Source organism: Lottia gigantea (genome assembly GCF_000327385.1).
Source record: "Lottia gigantea unplaced genomic scaffold LOTGIsca_25, whole genome shotgun sequence".
NCBI lineage: Eukaryota > Metazoa > Mollusca > Gastropoda > Lottiidae > Lottia > Lottia gigantea.
In genome coordinates this window covers 106,404-129,259 of record NW_008708752.1, presented here as the reverse complement: position 1 = coordinate 129,259, position 22,856 = coordinate 106,404, and the positions used below count along the sequence as shown (strand labels likewise).

Sequence of the window (22,856 nt, the reverse complement as noted above, 5' to 3'; positions counted from 1 at the left end):
TTTTACCTTGTGCCAAATTAATCAAGTAATCAAATGACAGTGACCTATATACATGGTGTTGAATTACGTTTTAACTAATTACTATGTCCTTTTTATTTTGTGACCAATTAGTCTCAAAGATATATTATTGTGACCTATTTATATTGTGACCAAATAAATGTGATTTTAACCTTTTATGCAAATGAATATTATTATAAAATCTTGTGACCAAATTACTGAAAACATTTTACCCTGTGATCATTATCTTATGAATAAATTACCATGACCATTTGACCTTGTAACCATATTACTGTGACCAGTTTACCTTGTAATTATATTGTGACCAAGATAGCTTGTAATTGAATAACTGTGACCAATTTACCTAATGATAAAATATCGTGACCAATTTAGTATTTGAACAAATTATTGTGACCAATTTACCACTCTCCTTAAAATAATTGTTGTCGAGTCCCCTTTGGTCTATTGTTGGAAATTCCCTCGAAATAATTGCACGATACGTACAAATTATTGTGACCAATTTACCACTCTCCTAAAAATGATTGTTGTCGAGTCCCCTTTGGTCTATTGTTGGAAATTCCCTCGAAATAATTGCACGATACGTACAAATTATTGTGACCAATTTACCACTCTCCTAAAAATGATTGTTGTCGAGTCCCCTTTGGTCTATTGTTGGAAATTCCCTCGAAATAATTGCACAATATAGTTTGATGGACTATCTATGTATGAGCTTATAAATATACATTTATTTACATTAAAGATAAAATAAGTACGTTACTATGTGTGTACATCATTGTTTTAAGTCTTTTAGACAAAAGAAAAGGTAAAACATATTTATTTTTAAAAATATATCATGTGTCATTCTTCGATCAATTCTTTTCAAAATTGAAGAAAAAGTTCTAACACCAATCAATACAACTGCTATTATTCAGTCATCGCAATTTGCTAATAATCCAGTCCGGATCAACCTGAGACCTTCCCCCACCAACACCCTAACATGCTGTTAATATAAAACAGAATATTTGTTGATAATAGATATGGTTATCCAACACTTTATGTGGGAAGGAGGGTGGGGAAGAAGAAGAGCTTTTCCTTAGTAAATTTGACCAAGGATGTGGGAATTCATACAAAACTAGTATATATGCCGCCTCACTTCCGGGTTCAATTACAGATGCTAAAGTCTTCTTTATATAAAAGAAAGTTTGAACTCAAGCACACAACAAAATAACATACCATTCTACTTCCTGACCAAATAGACAGACTTACAGCCTATTTACACGATCTAAAAGTTTGTTATTTACTTGAAATGTCGACCAAGTTTTGCTGCTCGATGCAGCTGTGGGCAAAAGGTTGTGACTAATTGACTTGGTCAAATGGTAGTGACCACTTTACCAAGAGGACACATTTACTAAATTACTATGCAAGTGTATTCACACTGTAACCATTTATAACCATATTACTGGGCCTAATTTACCTCGTGGGCTTCTGACCTTATCACAAAGCGTAATGTACCTTATGAGTGTCTGAATGTGACATGTTTACAATGTGACAGTGTTATTGTGACCATACAGGGTTGTGAGCTTATCACAAAGCGTAATGTACCTTGTGATTGTCTGAATGTGACATGTTTTCAATGTGACAGTGTTATTGTGACCATACAGGGTTATGAGCTTATCACAAAGCGTAATGTACCTTGTGATTGTCTGAATGTGTCATGTTTACAATTTGACAGTGTTATTGTGACCATACAGGATTATGAGCTTATCACAAAGCGTAATGTACCTTGTGATTGTCTGAATGTGACATGTTTACAATGTGGCAGGTTATTGTGAACATACAAGATTATGACCTTATTACTAAGCGTGGTGCCTAGTGAGTGCCTGACTGTGACTAGTTTACATGACTCGTGACTTAAATGAAATACATCGAGATTATTGTATCTAAATGTATGATTAAATTTCCTTTGATCTTCGGTATTATAGATGGAAATCCCGTTCATTGTAAGAAGTGTACGCCTTGAAGTAAAAAACACGTTGGACGTTTTGCAAGAAGCTGACAAAGATGAAGATCACATGTAAGTTATGTTTTTTGAGAATTACGTGTCCATATGTAGTTAATATCCATAGAGTTGATTTTAATTCAAAATATACAGATTACAAATAATATCTGAGTGGAAACGGTGTTGCTCATGCTGTACCACGCAATGCTGACCCAGAAGTTTGGGGCGTTGAGACATAGATGGTGATACTACCTTCAATTTTTCACCCCAGTTTTCAGTCTGTGATACAGATATGATAGGGAATGGTCATCGACACTTTATACAGGGAAGGCTTATACTGCTGCCATGACAATTTGGCAAAAATACAGCTTTGTGACCCATGTAGATATGTTTACTTCAGAGAGATCAACTCAAGGTGGCAAGATCAAATAGATGGTATCCCTTGTGAAGAGTTTGAGGCACTAGAAGAAAGTAGGCAATTTCATGTTTGTACATAGGAGACCAACCAGTAACCGTTACCAAATTCTGGAACCATAGGTGTACACTGACGAATATCGAACAATTTTGACTTTCGACTAAATATCGCCTGGACTGGTTGCTTAAAATCTTTGAAATTGGCCGAGTCTACAATGCATATTAAATCTGATTGGTTGTAAATATACATTTGTTGTGGTAATGGGAAAAAATCGATAATTGTCTGGTCTGACCAGTATTTCAAAAAGGACGAATCAAGTACAAACTCATAGTCATACCAACCTGCTGGATCGGCAAGCGACAAAACTGTATGGTAATATTTCGCTACCTCCAGCACAGTCGAATCAAGCTCACAATGTTTCGCTATCACCACAACCACAACTTGGTAGAACTTCCCAATCTACCGAAAACATGCAAAGTCCAAATCAAGAGTGAAACATGACCTAACCATTACACCTGATTGTCAAACAAACACGGATGATTTTGATGGTAATAGTCGAATAAGAAACATCATTTCTTGTAGGATCACATTGATGGTTATCATACACTCTTATTAGGATGCTAGGATTCAAACATTAGAAAGCCATGTTTGCAATGTAGATGCTTGGTTCCAAAATGTGAAATCTCAAGACAAGCGTAAACCAATCATTCGAATGATTTGTCAGAGAATGTCTTCAAAAAGTGTAAAGATACGATAGTTAGAAATCTTTTCAGTTTGGACATAGTACAACGTAAAATCTATATAAGGATGAATTTCTACGAAAGTCATTGTAAGTAAAATGTCCATTGAGTGAAATAACGTTTGTTAAACTTTTATTTATTGGTGAAGCAATGATGTGTTAACATGTTATGTTTCTATTTATCGAAAAGATTTCAACATAGTAACTGTAAACATTGTCATATTCTTTATCAAAATTGTAAGTGTAAACATGTTTGTAAACATGTTCTATGTTAAAAAAGCAATTGTAAACATGTTCAGTTTTTATTACAATGGCAGTAGTGACTATGTTATATGTTATATTTCTATAACAGCAGTAGTAGAAAACATGTTATGTCTCTATGGCAGGAGTAAACATGAGATATTTCTGTGATAAAGACAGTAGTGAACATAAGATATCTCTATGATAATGGCAGTAATTTTTTTATCTTGTAAATTCTTTTTTTAAATGCCTCCCCTACCCCCACCACCCCACTAAGGGAGGAGAGGGACGGCCATCAATGGTTAAGGACTCCATCTGATGGTTGCAAATTCTGCAAGATGGTAAAATGTGAGCAACCGATAGTAACTGGCAATTGCACTTTTTCATTCTTTTGTGCTCTCGGGTTGACTAAATTGCTCTAAGAATCTGCTCCTGTCACAAGATCAGCCTGGGAATCTCCTCCTCCCCAATTACGTACTAAAACCCCTGCTTTATAATGTTATATTTTGGGAATTCCCATTAATAATCCATTTAAAAATAAAAATACTATTTTTAGATTAACTTATACGCTAAAATAACCCGTTGCCACAACAAATCTGCACACCCCATTATAAAACAAGATAAAGGTAAGCTAATTGTTTTTGTGAATTTTTAAAAAGAATACTGTGGTTGCGATGTTTTAAAATCATTTTTCTTCTCATAATTTCGATAGTCTAGAACATTTCTATGTAAAAATCTCGAATTTAAATACTATATACAGTAACTGGCACTAACTTTCTCTTTTTATGAATATCGTCCAAATGTTTTGATAGGTAATCATAACTAGATAACACATTTTACGTTTGTTTATGATCGTCGTAAAATAAATTGCAGCACGATGTTCTTGAGAAATGTACTTTTTACACGATCCCACAATCTTTCATGAATATCGAGTATAGTGTTTACGAATATACATGCACGATTTTTATACACGAAACGCCGCTTTGTTGATCGTGGCAAGGCGTGCCATACGGGTGCCTATTCGTGCATAAGTAACACAAAGTGTACGCAAAGCACAATCAGTATATTTACAGCATTGGCACAGCTTGATACGCATAGATTAAACAGTGGCGGCACAAGTGGAGGTACATTTGACCCCACCCTTTAGAAAAATGGTTTGCATTCCTCAGTTGAACCATCAATTCATTTTTTAAGGCCAAATGGAAATGTGGACTTAAATTGCCGTCGTCCCTGTCCGTTGGACCGCCCGTTGGTCCGTCCACATTTCTTGTAAACACGATAGAGGCTACAGTTTTTTCCGATCTTGATGATCCTTGGAATATTGATGAGATCTCGGTCGAAATTGGTAATGATCGGATGAAGGGTTTGAGATTTATTGCCCTTGACTAGGTAAAACGCGTTAAATTTGGCTTGTAGGCATGACGGGGACTACAGTTTTTATCCGATCTTGATGAAACATTTGTAAGCATGTATATATTGATGAGATCGAAATTGGTAATAATCGGATGAACAGTTTCAGAGTTATTGCCATCGTCAATGAGACCTTTTACATGGTTGAATTTCATGTTAAAGATTATTGTAAATTCATTATTAAGCTACTAAAGACTTTGTTATCATTTCTGACAGCTAGTAGTGGGCGTATGTTGCATTGCCTGGCAAACCATTTTAACACATTTAAAGATATGTGCCAGGATGCACCAAATCAATTTAATCTTTCAAAAATATTCTTTTTTTTAATTCAACCTCGACAATTGCAATTTCAAAATTCTCCAAAGGACATGACACGCACCCCGTACCCTTCGCACACACCTCACGTTAGTTCACGAAGACTTTAGACATTGGCATGTCGAAGCACAGAATGTTAGCAACTGTTAGTCTAATATTAGTAGTGCCCTACATAGTGATTAAGCCTTATCTTTATTGAGCGACCATAAATTACACCACATTTAACTAGACATTATGAATAGTATGTCGCATTGACTGTACCTGTCTAGTCTGAACTAATAAGATCAATTTCATAACAGTATTCAATATACTGACTACTGATTTATCCTAGTGTTTTATTCATAAATGTTATTGTACACTCGATTTTTTTTTTAGAATAAATCATAACATATATAATAACCTAAGGACATATATGAAATTTGAGCAAACGTGAATATACTTATACCACCAAATCTATTGTCAACGAGCTAAGCTTGAAATAGATTAAGAATATCAAGGATATTTAAACGTGAATTAACAGAATGTTTACCCTGTGCACCTGTGACCCCTGACACAATTAAATGTCTTTTTATCTTATGGCTGTATTTTCAGGCTGATTGGCAGGTATTATTTAAATTGATTTTATACAAATCCGAATTTTTAAGATATGTGAAAGATTAAACTTTCGAAACACAATTCTGCTTTTACTTACATGTAGGCCAAGAGAGTCAATCTGGAATTTCCCTGTAAATTTCAGCTTTACAACCAGTAAAAATTGGAAGTTGGAATAGCCAATTTGCCTTGATGTGGTTACCATGTAGACTACGGTTTTGATTTGATTTTGAAGAAAATTGGCATGCTTAAATGTATTATGAAGATATCCGGGATAGGTTTTAATAAATTTTGGCTGGACGGTGTTTGTGTTATTTCCCTTCTTTTCAGAACTTTTCAATGAGCAGCTTTTAGTTAAAGATTAACTATCTCTTAGGATGACCACAAAAATGAAATTTTTTAAATGAGTCTTTGTTAATAAGTAGACTTATCTGGTGTCAAAACTATACGATAGAATCTCGCTATATCCAATTGAATCCATAAAACTAGTTATTAAACAAGCTTAGTGTTTCAAAATTTACTTTATAGTTTAATGGATATACCGTCTTATATAGAGATTCTATTCTTTAGTCATGACACCTGGTAAGTCCAACTGATGAATATATACTCTTTTTGATCAAGTTAAAGACTTTTTATGTCCATTCTAAGAGGTAGTATCCCTTTAAAGCCTTTAACTTAACCAAAATATGGGAACATATTTGTATATTTGGTAATTGAGGCTGAAGAAGCCACAGAATGTTGCTGCTGTCAGGCATGTAGATTGTAATCTATATGCATGACTTTCTTTCAGCGCGTCACTGTCGCCAATTTACCTTGTGACGTTATTACTGTGACTAATTTACCTTAGTACTTTTCCAGATGGCAACCCCGTACATTGTAAGAAATGTTCGCAAAGAAGCGAGCAACAGATTGAACATTGTGCAGGATGTCGACCATGAAGATCAAATGTAAGTTATTAATATGTAATTCGATATTAGAGAATGTCATGTCTGTACATTAAAGGATTTAAGTATAAATGGTAACGCATATTATGAGTGGAAAACTAATCCGTCCAGCCCCTTAAGAACCACCTATATTCATATTCCATTTTTTCAGGCTGTTTTTCATTTGTAACCACATTTAATTCATAGAATATACAGTGGCTTAACTATATGAGTGTGGGACCTTGGTTGAACTGCATTTTGTCCATTAAAGATGGGTTCCCTTATTTTCATTTATAAAAATGAAAATGCTAATACTTATATGAATAGAAAGTAGAGATGTTCTAATGACTTGGAAAATACCAGTTTGTCTCACATATCCATAATTAATTCATAATTAGCTAAATAAGAAGAGAATTGCCAGCAGAATTCTAATGAGTGACCGATCAAGAAAGGTCAAAAAGTCTTTTTTTTGTTTATCCGGACTGTACATACTTGGACTCTTAATGATATGCAATAAGAGCATAATTATATGATTAAGAATACATGATAATTCATTAGAAACACCAATTAATCAAATAGTTTGCTTAATTTGACACTAGAAAATAAGGAAACCCATCTTTAAATATCTGTTAATGGAAGGGCTAATGTCTTTCATCTGTAGTAAATGCTATTTCACTCATTTATATATTGCCGGTTTCTTAGTTTGATTATAATTGTATACTTTGGTACATTTGTTTAGATTGTATTTTTTTTCTTTTGGCCCATGGACTTGGTTAAACCAGTCCCTTTGGTAGTAGAGCCACTGAAAATATAAATATTTGTTTTCAATATAACTTTTTTTGAAAAAAGAAGAATGTAACTTTTACTCTGAGTGACGGTATATACCTTGCGTTAGCGAAATATTACAATGCAAGTCATATTGTCGATGCTCTTACCTTAATTACCTCTGTTTAAGTCAGTTTCAATGTAAATATTTTAACTTCAGTAAAATCAACTCGTCGTGGCAAGATGAAATAAATGGTGACCCTTGTGAAGAAATATTCATCGAAGAGGTACTATCAGAAAGGTACATTTCATCATTTTACTTAGCTTATAATTGTTCTCCCGTTTATCCAACCATCACTCAAATCAGTATGGCCCAATTAAAATTCCCGTAGTTCCTCTATATTTGGTCTTAACTTCGAGAGTTACGAACAGGAAGCTCAGCAAAAGCAGTTTCTGATTCAGCCATAGAAACGTTTCACAATCGCTCTGCAGTCAGAAACCGATAAGGGTTACAGGAAGTTTTGTACTTGAATAAATTGGATAAGAAGTTTTGAATCCTACTTTGAAAGCACCTGTTTGTGAGAAGCGGGATGAATGAAATCCGCTACAATATATTCCACTTGTAGTGTTTTCGAATTGTACTCTTTTTTAACGATTTACACGGGATGCCACAACTTATTAGATAGATTATAATGTTGACTTGAGAATCAAATACGTCATAAAAAAGTTAGAAAAATGATTCTTCTAATACTACTATTTGAATATCATCATGTTGTTTACATAGCTCTGATGACATGTCGTTTGTTTTGGATGAAAATAAAGAATTCGAAGAAAGTTCCAATGACAACATAAGTCAAGAAAGGTTGGTAAATATCTAATTTTAAATGTTGAGTGTCACCTTCAACTTTGTGAGATTTTTTTGCACTGAAGTAAAGAGGCTGTCGTATTGCTCTTCTTTGGGTTTGGTTATCCCACAATTCTCTTTTGCTTCTATTTGCTACCTTCCAATAATGACGTCATAATCTGGCCAAATGTTCTGCAGGTGCGAGGAGTTCTGACGTCAGAATAGACACCAGAATGGTGCTAATAAAGGTTTTAAGCTCTCTCAGTAAACGTACATACGATAGAATACCCCTTTTTAATGTCATTCTAATTTTTCTCACTTTTTCTATCCATTTTGAAGCCAAATTTTTAAAGAAGTGAAGCTCCATTCAGAAATTGTTGTGATTGTACTTGAAGAAGATGAACAGAGATACCAATCTTGTGATATCGAATGTGTCAGATGGACTGCTGCGGATCGAAAGAAGACCCAAATACCTCTAACAGAAGATGATTTTGAGATAACAGACATCTACCGAACAACAGGTTTATTCACAGCAACTGAGGTATCAATGGAAGTTCAAGTAAATTTACCCAAAACACACATTCCTCATCATGCTGCTTTTGAATATTTTCTAGTAGTAGAAACAGAGGGGAATAAATGGCTTACCCTTCCTTCCAAATTGACCACTTCAGTAAGTACCTGCATTTATTTTTGTCAGAACACACACTCAGAATGCACCAAATCCATTATGTTTGTCAGACATTTTCTAGGGTAGCCCTCTCAGACGTTTCATGGGAGGATTGCACCTATGGCGTTTATACTGAGCTGCCGCATTTTGAATCTCAACCTTTTCCAACCATTTGGCCAGTCTGTCCCTATTTGTGCATCCACTCTCAGGGGGCTGGAGCTTCCTCTGTTACTCGGAAACCACGGGTTTGTATCAATCATGGGAGATTTGAATGTCAGGAACCCATACGATATAAACATGGCTGTGAAGCAGCATTGAATCAAAATGCTTACTCAATTCCGCGTCAGTCGACCTCATCAAACCTTTATTTCTAATTTAAGAATGATACTTCATTGACCAAACTACCAGATTATATGGAGATATCGTCAATATGTGCTATAGCCAGAAGAATAAGTGAAAAGCTTATAGTTACAGAGGACGGTTTTGAATTCGTTTCATCACTTGACACCAGGGTGAAATTGGATTTCCCCATGGGTGCTGTTGATAACAATACAGACATAGAAATTCAGGTACGCTATGTTCAAGGCTAGCTTCTAAATAACAATTTCCAGTGTATTCTGACCCTATGACCAAACTTTCACTCTGTCAAGAACAGAAATACGTAGCACATTTTTCGACCAATTCCAAACAATACAAACCAGACAAATACTCCTTAAGTTCGGATTTTCAAGAAATATGTTCTTATAAATCCGTGTTAAACATTATCGCAATCGACGATGGCGTCAAAAATGGCCACGATTTCCTGTTTTTCACATAAATTGAAACCAGGTAGCCAAAAAGCTTCTTGTGAGGCACAACGGGGATTTTGAAACAGACGAGTCCCCCCCATAAAAGGTTGAGAGTAAGGAGTTTTCCTACTCTGATTGACGGGTTCATTTATTTATATTGTAGATATCACCAATAGATCAAAAGAGGGTCCGCGAATTAAAAGAATATAATCCAAAACTGTTTAATACCATCCTTAACATGTCTGATGTTGTAAGTGTAAAATATGAACATACTAAAGATTTTAATAAAAATGTAAAAATCCAGCTTCCAATGTCCTTAAAAATGACCAATGAAAGAAACTTTACACCAAAACCACTATTTATCCGCTGGAATGGAACTCAACCTGAAATATTAAATGGTGTTATAACAAAGATTCAGCCTGATATTTATGCTACTTCTGTAACACATTTCTCAGAGTAAGTATTTTCTTCTTACCCTTGCTTTCAAACCTTTAGCATTATTAAATCTTTAAATGGTTTGTATACCGTTTTTAAAAATCTATTTTGTATGTACCGAACGTCGCTTCATTCCGATTTTTGGTCAAATGTCTACGGTCCTGTAATTATAGAAATTTTTAACCGAATTATAATGACTAAGGACCTTTGTAATAGAATGGTATTGCAAAGCCCACAGACGTCTGACTGAAAATTATAATGATGTAAATCGAGGAAATCGGTGTTCCCTATACACATAAAAAGTTAAGAAAACCTATTTACAACCCTTTTAAGTTGCCTTATTGTCTGGTTCCCCTGTGCCGCCTGCTCGTAAAATGAAGAAATAAGTTCCTATCAAAGCATTACAATGAACAGGTGACAGGAGGTTAACACATAAACAAAAATCAAGATTTATATTTTAAGACTTTGACCTACAGTTTTCTGGGAACGAATGCTCCTCAGGGATACAATTGAGAGTGCCGGAGAGACCTCTGAATATTGTTAAAATGCATACTTATTGTTTAATAATCATTTCAGTGCAGCCGCTGTGTTTGTAGACCCAAACGCCAGCCAAGAAGAAATCTTTTATGCTGCTGAAATTATATCGGGAAAATCTGAAATTTGTAAGATTTTAACATTTTACACTTTTGAAATACTTGGAAGTCAGCCAAGTTTGTGGGTAGAATTGGTGCTATCAAAAAATAAAGATGAAATCAGGAAGAAAAGAGAAGCAAGAGGTCTCACAGAACTACCATACAGTTTTTCACCTGATATGCAAATTAAGAACCAGGAGCGTGTACATGTAGCACTTAAACTCAATATAGAGTTCCCTCCAGGAATATGCAAGTCTTCATTTTATCTTAAGTTGGACTTATTTTGTCCGTCTAATCACTTTTCTTTCCCGGTTGTTAAGAAAGAGAGGATGTGCTCCGCTCCCTATGCGGCTATTGAATATAAATTTTCAAAATCAAAAGAAATTCATCCAATACATTTCGATCCTGTTACCATGAAGAAAAATCTATTGCTCCCAACAAAGAACCCAGCGCAAGGGCCATTGACGCGACCAAGTAATGATAATGATAGACAACAATCACAACGACAGAATACAGGTTTTGGTTTGAAAAGGAAGGAACATAAATCTGCTTGGCAAGACCCGTCTTCCCAAAATATGAGCAGGCCGAATCAGGGACAAGCTCATAATGACATACATCAAATCACAAGATTGCCTGGTGATACCTCGATACCACCACCACCGCCACAGTGTGCTAGGTCTTCTCATGTCTTGAGGAGATCAAATCAGTCTCATAGTGATAGCACCTTTCAGTACCAAATGACAGAATTTCCACCTCCAAGGCGTGCTTGGCCTGTTCAGTCTGCCAAAAACATGATAAGTCTGAATCACAGACATGCTCCGTACAGGGAAAGCCAACGACTGCGCCTTCAAGAGACACAACAGGCCAGTTATTCTTCGATGGCACCATCACAGCGTGCTCAGTTTTCTGAAGATCAAAACCAAACCATTACGCCTGAGAGTTTAACAGAAACTGGGGTTCCTGATGGTAAGTTTCGATTACAGACCGCGGTTTTCTCAGCGTTCGGGGGATGATTTTGGGCCTTGAATATATAAATAGTCTTCAGAAGTACTAGAACGACACGAACATCGCGCTATACCCTCAAATATACCTCAAAGTACAAATTTCATTTGCTTTTAATGTCTTTTCTTCGAGTACCAAAAAAACACGAATCGTCATTTTAACTTTAAAACGCGGAAAACACTGGACACACACGGATTTTCAAATTTCGACGGGGAGCTATGAACACTATTACTGATTAGCCCAGCTAAACAATAAACAATTCCTGTTTCTGTGACTAAGGTACGATTGGTCAAACGTTTGGAAAAAGTGTCTCTTTATTCTTGGGGTATAGGAATGGTGTTAGTCGCATATTTTCGTAAAATCTGCCGTGTGCCCTCGCTTCTACGATAGGATTATCGCGTTGCCGACAGGATTTATAACTCACGCCCGTTTGATATTTGTCCTGATATTTTTTTCTACAGAGCGTTATCATCCTCTAGACTCTAGTCTGCGAGAAAAATAATAATGAAATACTTACTCACCTATGATTGATATAGCCTTTCGTATGAAAAGTTCATTAGCTGTACCTATGTTTCATCAATATGTTGTTATGGATATCGGATTTCGATTTCGATCGTTAATAATTGGTTTATTTATAGTCCCATTTCAACTCAACGAATGTGCTGTTCAGTATGTGCTTCACTTCTGCCCTTTATTCATTGTGGAACGGGCTAGAGTCTCAAGAAAAGTCGTCATTTTAGCTTTCAACGGAATGGTACCTGTCACATTACCATTAACCATATTCATTTTTTTTTTAGATCCAATGTTTTCCCAAAAAAGCATGATGATGTTGGCCGAAACCTATGGTAATGAAACTGGTAAAAAACTCGCCATTTGCTTAGAATTCTCTCATGAAGAAATCAAAATTATTAGCGAAAGAAACACTGGATTTAATCCAAACTTCGAGATATTAGTTGAGTGGCTACTGAAAACCAATCAAATGAGGCAACGTCAAAATAGGTATGGACTTCTGAAAAAAGCTTTCCAAAGCATTGGTAGAGTAGATATGGAAGAGTTGATCGAAAAAGTAAGACGTGAAAATCGTGGTTTTACAAATAAAGACAAACCATAAGTCTAACTAACTCTAACTATAAAACCATATCAAGTGAACTGTATCCTTATCAATTGCTCTCTAGAATCACGATCAGTTTCTGAACGAACAGTATGTCCTCAATAACAGAATCCATACCAGGGTAAGAAGCTTTTGAGCCGATTTGTTTTATTTGAAGGAATGATACCTCCTAGGTTGACCGAAAAATTAAAATTTCGGCCAAAAGAAGTCTCTATATTCATCAGTGGACTTACCTGGTGTCATAACTATACGCTTCCTTTGTTATGTTATAATTGTTGCACGTGAATTGATGTATTAAAGTGTTATTTGTTGCGACAGCGAGGTTGGATGTTCGTGCTCATTTCCAGATCCTATTTTTTTTACATTGTTTACACATTCATTAATACAATTTACTTGTCTACTATATACTGGGTCTAATATGAGCTACGCAGATATCTCTAGTCACTCCCACTCTCTATACAATCACAGAGAAAATAGTCATGCTATAGCTTCGATTTAAACTTAGTTATAGCAAGACCAGCCATTCGTTTTTTACAACGAAAAGATGAATTCTCGATATCATGTTATAATATTATTTATAGAAATAATGTTCAACAGTAGCAGTTGTCAAAGTGTCTTTATCACAATAACAGTTGTAAACATGTTATATATTTTGAGCAATAGCAGTAGTAAACAGGTTATATTTTTTATTTAAATCGTCAGTATTAGTTATATAATAAATTTACAATTTTTATTATTTACATTAGCGACTCAAACATATAACGTTATGTTTCGGTATAGCAGTATTAAACATACAAGCAATAAGTGTTATTACTATAGTGTGTTGTGTTATATAATCATATATCAATAGTAGCTATAAACATGTTATATTCCTTATAATAAAACAGTTGTAACCATGTTATGATCTTATAACATCAGTAGTAGTAAACATGTTTGATTCTTTATCACAATAACAATGGTAAACATGTTATATTTTAGTAGAAAACATGTTCATATCACAAACACATGACAATATTATGGAATATGTGTTTCATATTTTATAAAAGAAGTGTGCTTATTCCATAATATTGTCTTGTGATTGTGATATGAACATGAATTCAGATCAGGACAGATTCAAATGACGTCACTTCCTTCTATATAAAGGTATGCAGCCATCCTTTAAGCACAATTTCAGCTCTGTATAGCATAGAATCAAAAATCCTATGTCCGATTGTCGAACAATTAAAAACTCTTACCGCTTTAATTTAAACTGTCGTCCCTATCAGGGCGAGAAGGCCAACTATGTCTTCGAAGTGGCAGTAGTCTAAATTGGACATTTAATGGCGAAACTTATGTTATCACTTCCGTCAATATGGTTTATGTAATTGTAGATTTTTTAAACGGCTATAGTCAAATTTGTACAGACGGCCACCGGTATCTAGCATGACCCACCAATCAACAGTCATGTAAAATAATGCCCCCACCCTTTGCAATTTCCAAACAATTTAAAAACAACAAGACTGTGTTTCAGATACAAAAATATAATTTTACATGGTCTATATAAATCAAATATCACAATGATACAATAGTATTGGGCTATGGGAGGTGCGAATATGAACATTTAAGAAAAGAAAAGAAAGAGAAAGAAAGATACAACTAAAAAAAAAAAAAAAAAATGCAGTTCCAGTTGCCGAATCTGCGACCATCTAGTTGATTGCAGTTGCTAGTAGTATATATTCGATATAAACAATGAGCATAATTAGAGCGGCTCAGATGAGATGCCGGCTATTGCATGTCGACCTCAGCTCCTTTGAGAGATCTCCCAGCTAGATATATCATTTTTCGTATTTCCCGAAATGACACCCCGATGTCCATAACACTTCCACGAGAGTTAACTCACAGATTTTCTGGTATTGGTGTCACCACAACCTCATATTGCTTAGGCACAAACGATTTACCGTGAAATCCGTCAAAATCGACCTTTTTTCCGTTCACACGACTGAAGTTAAAGGTATTAATTAAGTTTGAGAAAAACAGGAATAGTTCACTCTTTGCTAAACTTTCACCAATACATTCTCTAGCACCTGGAAAATTGAATTCAATACAGAGTGACAATCTTGAAATTCTAGTATAAAAAACCCCGGATATTCTGATGAAGAACACTAGTTAATGACTTCATCACAGACAAGTTTTTTTCACAATTTGATTTGTTGATTATAAAGAAACTCTGGTAATATATTATAATATATATCTTAGGGAATTCTTTAAGGCCAAAACGATTCCATGTGATTAAAGCTAATAATTTAAAGACAGGTTTTATATTATATGGCGCTGTATTTGGTTCAAAATAGGATCCAAATCTGATTTTATAAATTCTTAAAATCGCGTAGTCATTTCTTAGGTAGAAATGGCTAATCTTATAAAATTAAAGTGTTTTATCTCCTATCTTATTTACCTTTTTCAATTTGAGTCTTCTAGAACCTAATTTTAACCGTAGACTTTGTAGAACGCAGAACGCGAATTTAACCTTTGCAACTTCACTACTGGATCTTGTTCGCTGAATCGTAATCTTTCGACTTTCTTCACTGGATCGTGTTCGCTGAATCGTGATCTTTAGAACTTCTCCATTGGATCGTATTCGCTGAAGCGTAATTTTTCGACTTTCTTGTGTTAGCTGAATCGTAACCTTGAATATTACGGAAATTAAATTAGATCACGATCCAGTGAAGAAAGTCGAAAGATTAGAAAACCTGTTAAGATATTTTCAAAAGATGTAAACGTACCTATGCCGAATGGCATAAAAGCTTTTCTACGTTTAAGTTTACCATTTTCATCTAAAAAGTTTTCTGGTCTAAAAATCTCGGGATCTTCCCAATATTTAGGATCTGTATGAACCGACATTAGATTCATGATGACAATGGAATCCTTTGTTAACGTGTAACCGCCGAGAGATGTGTCCCTTACTGTACCATGGGGTATGGTTGTTGGTGCTGAAATAGAATAAGTTAGAGTTTTACATCTCAATTTGTCCAATAAAGACTGACAACACGATATAGTGTTCATTTATAGGAGAGTATTACAAAGACGTGGGTTTTCAGCCACAGGGGACATGTCCCAAGGTAAAGACATTCGCACTTTTCATTTGATGTGTCACAGCTAGTCATAGGCTGTGAAATATATAAACTTTCCAACTACAATCTATACAAAATCTCATAATATGATGACTACACTATACACAGCCTTAATTAACATTGTCTAGGAGTACTCAGAGAATTATTACTATCAAACTATACGTGAGAGTGCGCTTCGTATCCATTCATAATTTCGGTATAAGGTGACATCATTTTCATGCTGATTCGATTTGGGGACACATACAAAAACAGGTTGAAAACCACTGCTCTAAAAGAATGTACACAAGTTGTTTTCTCTTACTGAATGGATTAATGAAGACGGACAACATACAGTTCAGTTGAGAAATGGGACTGTTTAATATAATGCCAATTCTAAACAAAAGTGCAAGTGATAACGTCCTAATTTTAATATTGCGAATAATTTAACTTACAAATATTGCATATTCTCTGGACCTCTTGGATAGTAGCTTGAACGTATGGTAAGTGGGGTCTGTGAACCAGATGGACTACATTTCCTTTTCCCACAACCTATAATATTTGTATTTTGGTTTGTTTTTGTCTTCAAACATTTTAAGCTATCCGTAGAACTTCAGAAATAGAACTTATTACCAATGACGTTATAACTGCACTTGGGAATGTATATAACACTCTGGACGTGACGACATTTTCAATTGTCTTCGTTTATTTGTAGGAAAACCATTTGTCTGATTTTGATTCTGAAACGTCTTAATGTATAGTTCCTATACAACCGACGACGTCATATACTTACTCTCAAGGAGCTCTCCAGTAATACAATAGCTTATTGTCAATAAATTATAGCTTTATCAAAATCTACCTTATCGACCTCTTCTTGGCATTTCTGTAAGATATCCGGATATCCTATCATATGTAAAATAATCCAATCCAAGGTATTGGCAGTAGTATCTGTACCAGCAGCAAACAGATCAATGATTAAACGGAAAATATTCCCAGCTGAAATAACAGGATAAAAATGTTCATAGAGTCATCTACACCAACTAAAATACGACTACTTGATATTTACTCAAGCAAAAAATAATTCTTTTCCTGCATACAGCATTATTTATTTTCAAATCGAACAGCTCGTGCCATTGATAAGGACCTTCATCATTATCAGAAGAGAAACACACATCTAAATTAAGTTGCTTCGCTTATAAAAATGGATACCCCTACTTCAATTCTATTAAATCTGAATTTTATATTCGCTTTTGCCCTAAAATATCAGTCAGAATGCACTAAATCAATTCTTATTTTCAAAAATGTTCTGGGGGGGAAAACACTTTCAGACACTCGAAGGCTGGCGTCTGCATTTTGAATTCATCCTTGACAGTTGTCCCCCTATTTGTACTACCATTCTGATGAGACAAAAACCACACAAAACGAACCGTCAAAATCAATAAAGCAGACATGAATTAATTGAACCATTCTAGATCATTCAAGAGAACAATGAATCTGGCAATATCAATACAAGGTTGACTTAAGAACAAAATTGGTAGGAAAATGAATCTGGCGCTCTGCCTCGCAGACGATAAAACAAACTTGTTTAATATTATATATCCTGTCGACAACGCGATAATCTTGAGAAATCTCACTCAAGATTCGAGTCCGCGACAAAAATCGTCGACCACTATCAACAGCTCTGTTTGCTGATTTATTTACCCTAAAACAAAATGATTAACCCATACGATAGTAGTCTATTCAACTTATTTCAACAATTTCGCCCCAGGGAACATCATTATAAGTAATGAAACGAATTTCTCCAATTAGTTACATTCGGAAAGATGAAAGAAAGGGTTAAAAGGGCCAATTTTGTAAGAACGTGAGACTCAGCGCTAATTCGCAATAGAATGTTTTTCAAGTCGTTACCTCTTTTCGACGCCATACCCGGATATGACGTTTGTCTAAAAAAAAGGGGGGGGGGTGGGTTGTTGCTACATATTAGGCAATAATATTTCGACCCTTTTACACATAGCCGAGAATTGAGATTAGGGAGGATCCAAATCACCGCACCCATTTACAGCTGTGTCGACTGGAATAATGAGGAAAGATGATTCATGCAAGGTCGTTGGATTTCACACGACGACCGATATAAGAACCCACGGCCACCAAAATTAAACTTAAATTATTCATGAGAGATTTTGACAGAAGGTATTTTCAATGATATATTTCATCCTAATAGAATTTTAAGATCTGTAAAACCTTCCATGACGGAATATAGTTGTGCTATATAAATAATGATCTCTCCGTCTTGTCGGAGACTCGATCAATTATTTGATTATTCATATTTACCTGTAAACATGGACTTATCATCTGCCGTTTCGCGGGTTTTTAAGTAAACATCCACAAAATCTTTAATATCGTCTTTGTCAAATTTGTCTTCATGCTCTTTTATTTGTTCAGATACAAAACTACTCCATAACATGATAGGCGCCATCATCGCTGATACATTCTAATGATAAGAAAAGAATATTTATATGAAAAACATAATGATAAGAAAAGTGTAATAAGAAAAGCATTATATAAGAAAAGTATAATGATGAGAAAAGTATATTTATGACAAATTTATATTGATAAGAAAAGCATAATGGTAAAAAAGTATAATGATGAGAAAAGCATAATGATGAGAAAAGTATAATGCTGAGTAAAGTATAATGATAAGAAAAGTATAATGATAAGAAAATATATTGATACGGAAAGCATAATTATGAGAAAAGCATAACATAATAAAGGTATAATGATGAAAAATGTATATTGATAACAAAATTATATTGATAAGAAAAGCATAATGATGAGAAAAGCATAATGATAAAAAAGTATAATGATGAGAAAAGCATAATGATGAGAAAAGTATAATGATGAGTAAAGTATAATGATAAGAAAAGCATAACATAAGAAAAGTATAATGATGAGAAAATTATGATGATAAGTAAAGTATTATGAAAAGAAAATTATGACGATAAGTAAGTATGATAATGAAAAAAGTATAATGAAGAGAAAAGTATAATGATAAGAAAAGTATAATGAAAAGAAAAGTATGATGATAAGTACAGTATAATTACAATGAAAGTATGATGATGGGAAAAGTATAATTATAAGAAAAGTGTGATGATGAAAAAAGTATAATAAGAAAAGTGTAATGATAAGAAAAGTATGATGATGAGAAAAGTATAATGTCAAGAAAAGTGTAATGATAAGATAAGTATAATGATAAGAAAGGCATAATGATGAGTAAAGTATAATTACAATGAAAGTATGATGATGAGAAAAGTATAATTATAAGAAAAGTATGATGATGAGAAAAGTATAATAAGAAAAGTGTAATGATGAGAAAAGTGTGATAATGAGAAAAGTATAATTATAAGAAAAGTGTGATGATGAGAAAAGTATAATAAGAAAAGTGTAATGATAAGAAAAGTATGATGATGAGAAAAGTATAATGTTAAGAAAAGTGTAATGATAAGATAAGTATAATGATAAGAAAGGCATAATGATGAGTAAAGTATAATTACAATGAAAGTATGATCATAAGAAAAGTATAATGATAAGAAAGGCATAATGATGTGTAAAGTATAATTACAATGAAAGTATGATGATGAGAAAAGTATAATTATAAGATAAGTATCATGATGAGAAAAGTATAATAAGAAAAGTGTAATGATGGGAAAAGTATGATGATGAGAAAAGTATAATTATAAGAAAAGTGTGATGATGAGAAAAGTATAAAAAGAAAAATGTAATGATAAGAAAAGAGTAATGTTAAGAAAAGTGTAATGATAAGAAAAACATAATGATGAGAAAGGTATATTGATAAGAAAAGTATAATGATGAAAAAAGTATACTGATGAGAAAGCATGATGCTAAGTAAAGTATAATGAAAAGAAAAGTATGATGATGAAAAAAGTATAACAAGAAAATGTATAGAAATCTTACCTGCTTTCGACCGGGCAGAAATCTTAACCAAGGTAAAGCATTTATAGGGGAAGATGTATTTTCAGTTTTAAAATAATCCTCTAAAGCATTCACCAGTCCTTTATATTTTGGATCGTTATAGTCAAATCTGAAATGAGCATAGCGTATAGTGTAATTAAAATATCCAATGAACTTATGGATTTAAACAAATGAAAAAAGTGTGGTAGGCATAACTGAAGGAATGTAATGAACCCAAATGCAATGTAGTTAGATTTAGATAATTAAAAGTTTACTGGATATAATTGTATAAACTATCGTCGCTTTCCGATCATCATTAATTTTCTCATAGCTTATGTTCGTAATTTCCCAGAAGTGACGATAATCGACATTGGTAGAGAAACAATTGAGCTCAATAATTTAGCAAAGCTTAATTCAGAAACTATACCCTTACTATAACCCATGTAGTCCTACTAAACACATCTACCTGTTTCCAAATAGTATACTACAGATAACATTGGTTACCGCTCGAATCAAGAAGTACTTCATCCTGATCGGTTTTCCAGTGACTTTCAGCAATTCCCCTTTGACAGCTTGGAATTCTTCTATAATCCTTTCTTCTATAGTCAATTTTCCCACTCCAAAATCACGCAATGTTACCAACGCCATACGTCTAACATCTTTCCATTCTTTACCGTTTGCGAATATGATTCCTTATAAACAGATCAAGAACAAAAAAGAATATCTACATAAAATAATTTCAACATTAACAGAGACAGGTGCGCCATTTTGGGGGGTTGATTTGAATCTTCAGTTTTCAGCAGTACTAGAAATGTACGAAAATCGCATAATTCTTTCAAAAATATCTCTTTCCTATTTCTAAAATGTATTTTCAATATAGTGTCTTAAGAAAAGAAGACTCGTCTTTTCATCTTTCAAACGAGACATACATGGATTTGAAGGTTTAAATTTCGACGGTGAGCTCTAAACACTTCTACTGATGGTATGTGTCCCTTTAAAATTCAATTTACATTTTATGACATTTACCTATTTGATCAAGGGTTGTTTTTCAGAAATGCTCATATACCGTTGAGAAACCGAGATGATATATATCAGATGGGGATAATACATGTATATAACATTTTAATCCTTACCTTTACCATTTTTGGTCGATTTTTCAATAGTGTACAACCAATTTGGCCTATTCTCCAAACCATTTCCAACATTCGACAGGGCTTCGTGTACCATGTCATAACCACTAATCAGAAACATATTTCGGATTCCGAACCGAATACGACAAATACTTCCATATTTTTCTGACATTTCCTTATAAAATAAGTATCTTTTCCCGGGTTTAATCCTGTTCATTAACGGTAAATTTCCAATAATTGGCCATCCGGGTGGCCCAGGAGGTAATTTCGGATGAGTAAAGATGTAATAACATAACAATATAACAATAAAAAATATGAATAATGTTTGTATATCAACGAAACTAACGATAAAATATGTAACAGACATGATACTTGCCCTAAAATCTCCCTTCTGATGTCTTAAAAAATTGTGTAAACTATTTATCCTCTTTGAGCAGCTGTCACAGATTAAAGAGGCGGTCTTACAATTTTTTTCGTAACCAAATGCTGTTAATAAGATTTTAAATGAAACATCAATCAAGAATTAAGCCACACCCATAGAGTGATTCCGAAGAATTACATATTTGTAAAATGGTAATTTCATTAGATTTGTCCCCCTCCCCTCAATTATTAAAATATAACGAAAAATGACAAATAAATAATGTTATTGTGACATTGGCCTTAATGAGAATCCATTCTATTGCGGTTTTTTTTTAATATCCAGATAGTCTATACTACAGAAATTGAATAATGAGATTATTTTGACTTTCACTTCCGTTGCTTTGGTATCTTCAACAGTAACAGTCAGTCTGTCGAGGGCTCTGATCGGCTATATTCCCTAATGTACAATACAGCTAGGAAAAGCTCAAATGATGCAAAAAGAAGCCATAAATGACCCCGATGCACACAATAAAAGCTCTTTATAAGCCCTTTAAGATGCCTTGACACAATGTCATATATCACTTGGATTACGAATACGTAAGATGTGAAAATTAAAGGGACAGATTCGCCATTTGCTAGACCATTTTTCTTTTTTTTTAAATTTTTTTTATCTAAGATAATCAGTAGTAGAGTTCACGACTCACCTTCGAATTTTATAGCCTTCAAATCCACGTGTGTCCTGCATTATCCGCGTTTGAAAGTTAAAAGATGACTCGTTGTTCTTCGAACTCTGTCATATAAAAAGAAAATACGTATACATTTTGTACATGTATATTGAAATAGACAGTTAAATGCCTTATTTAAAATATTTTTGAAGGAATTGTGCGGTTTTTGTACATTTCTAGTAATCCAAATCTGAATACTATTTACACATATTCAAGACCCAAATCAACCCCCCGAAAATGGCGAATCTGTCCCTGTAAGTCATATAGTTTTGTGTTAATTAATAATAACTATATGGGCAATATCTTCTATTTGAATTTAATATAGTTAAGTAAACTAAAGCATATTGTTGATATCTCGATTGTTTACATACCTATTTATTGGTTATGTATAGATGTTTAAGGCTATTTATTTACACAAGTTTACGTCATAAATATCGATATATTATGTAAATTAAACAAAATTTTGGAGATTTATATACCATTGGTATCCATACATTGTTTGTAATATTAATGCCTTTTTCGTGTCGTAAATTGAAATATAACCGATATTAGATCTACATCTGGGTTGATTTCTTTAAGTTTTATAAATCATACAATCATAGTTCTCTGGTCGTCCGTAATTTTAGATTGTCGAACACGGTTTCCCTTGGTCAGTTATGCTGGCTGACATTGAAAGACCGACTAGTCTTCCGGATGGGACAATAAACCGAAAC

General features: G+C 33.9%; 2 protein-coding genes across 2 annotated transcripts; one reads left to right on the top strand and one right to left on the bottom strand.

Moving 5' to 3' along the window:
* Window positions 1-6,564: 6,564 nt before the first annotated feature.
* LOTGIDRAFT_160408 (hypothetical protein) lies at window positions 6,565-12,873 on the top strand (the record flags this gene model as incomplete). Its single annotated transcript, XM_009055557.1, has 8 exons — window positions 6,565-6,653; window positions 7,615-7,695; window positions 8,179-8,256; window positions 8,578-8,908; window positions 9,286-9,474; window positions 9,857-10,149; window positions 10,705-11,726; window positions 12,560-12,873. 8 exons carry the CDS (start codon window positions 6,565-6,567, stop codon window positions 12,871-12,873), a joined length of 2,397 nt encoding a protein of 798 aa, XP_009053805.1.
* A 1,875-nt stretch (window positions 12,874-14,748) lies between these two features.
* Window positions 14,749-21,425, bottom strand: LOTGIDRAFT_117066 (hypothetical protein; the record flags this gene model as incomplete). The annotated part of the gene is made up of 8 exons (XM_009055556.1): window positions 14,749-14,936; window positions 15,636-15,842; window positions 16,415-16,511; window positions 16,819-16,955; window positions 18,291-18,412; window positions 19,909-20,058; window positions 20,395-20,620; window positions 21,062-21,425. 8 exons carry the CDS (start codon window positions 21,423-21,425, stop codon window positions 14,749-14,751), a joined length of 1,491 nt encoding a protein of 496 aa, XP_009053804.1.
* Window positions 21,426-22,856: the final 1,431 nt, after the last annotated feature.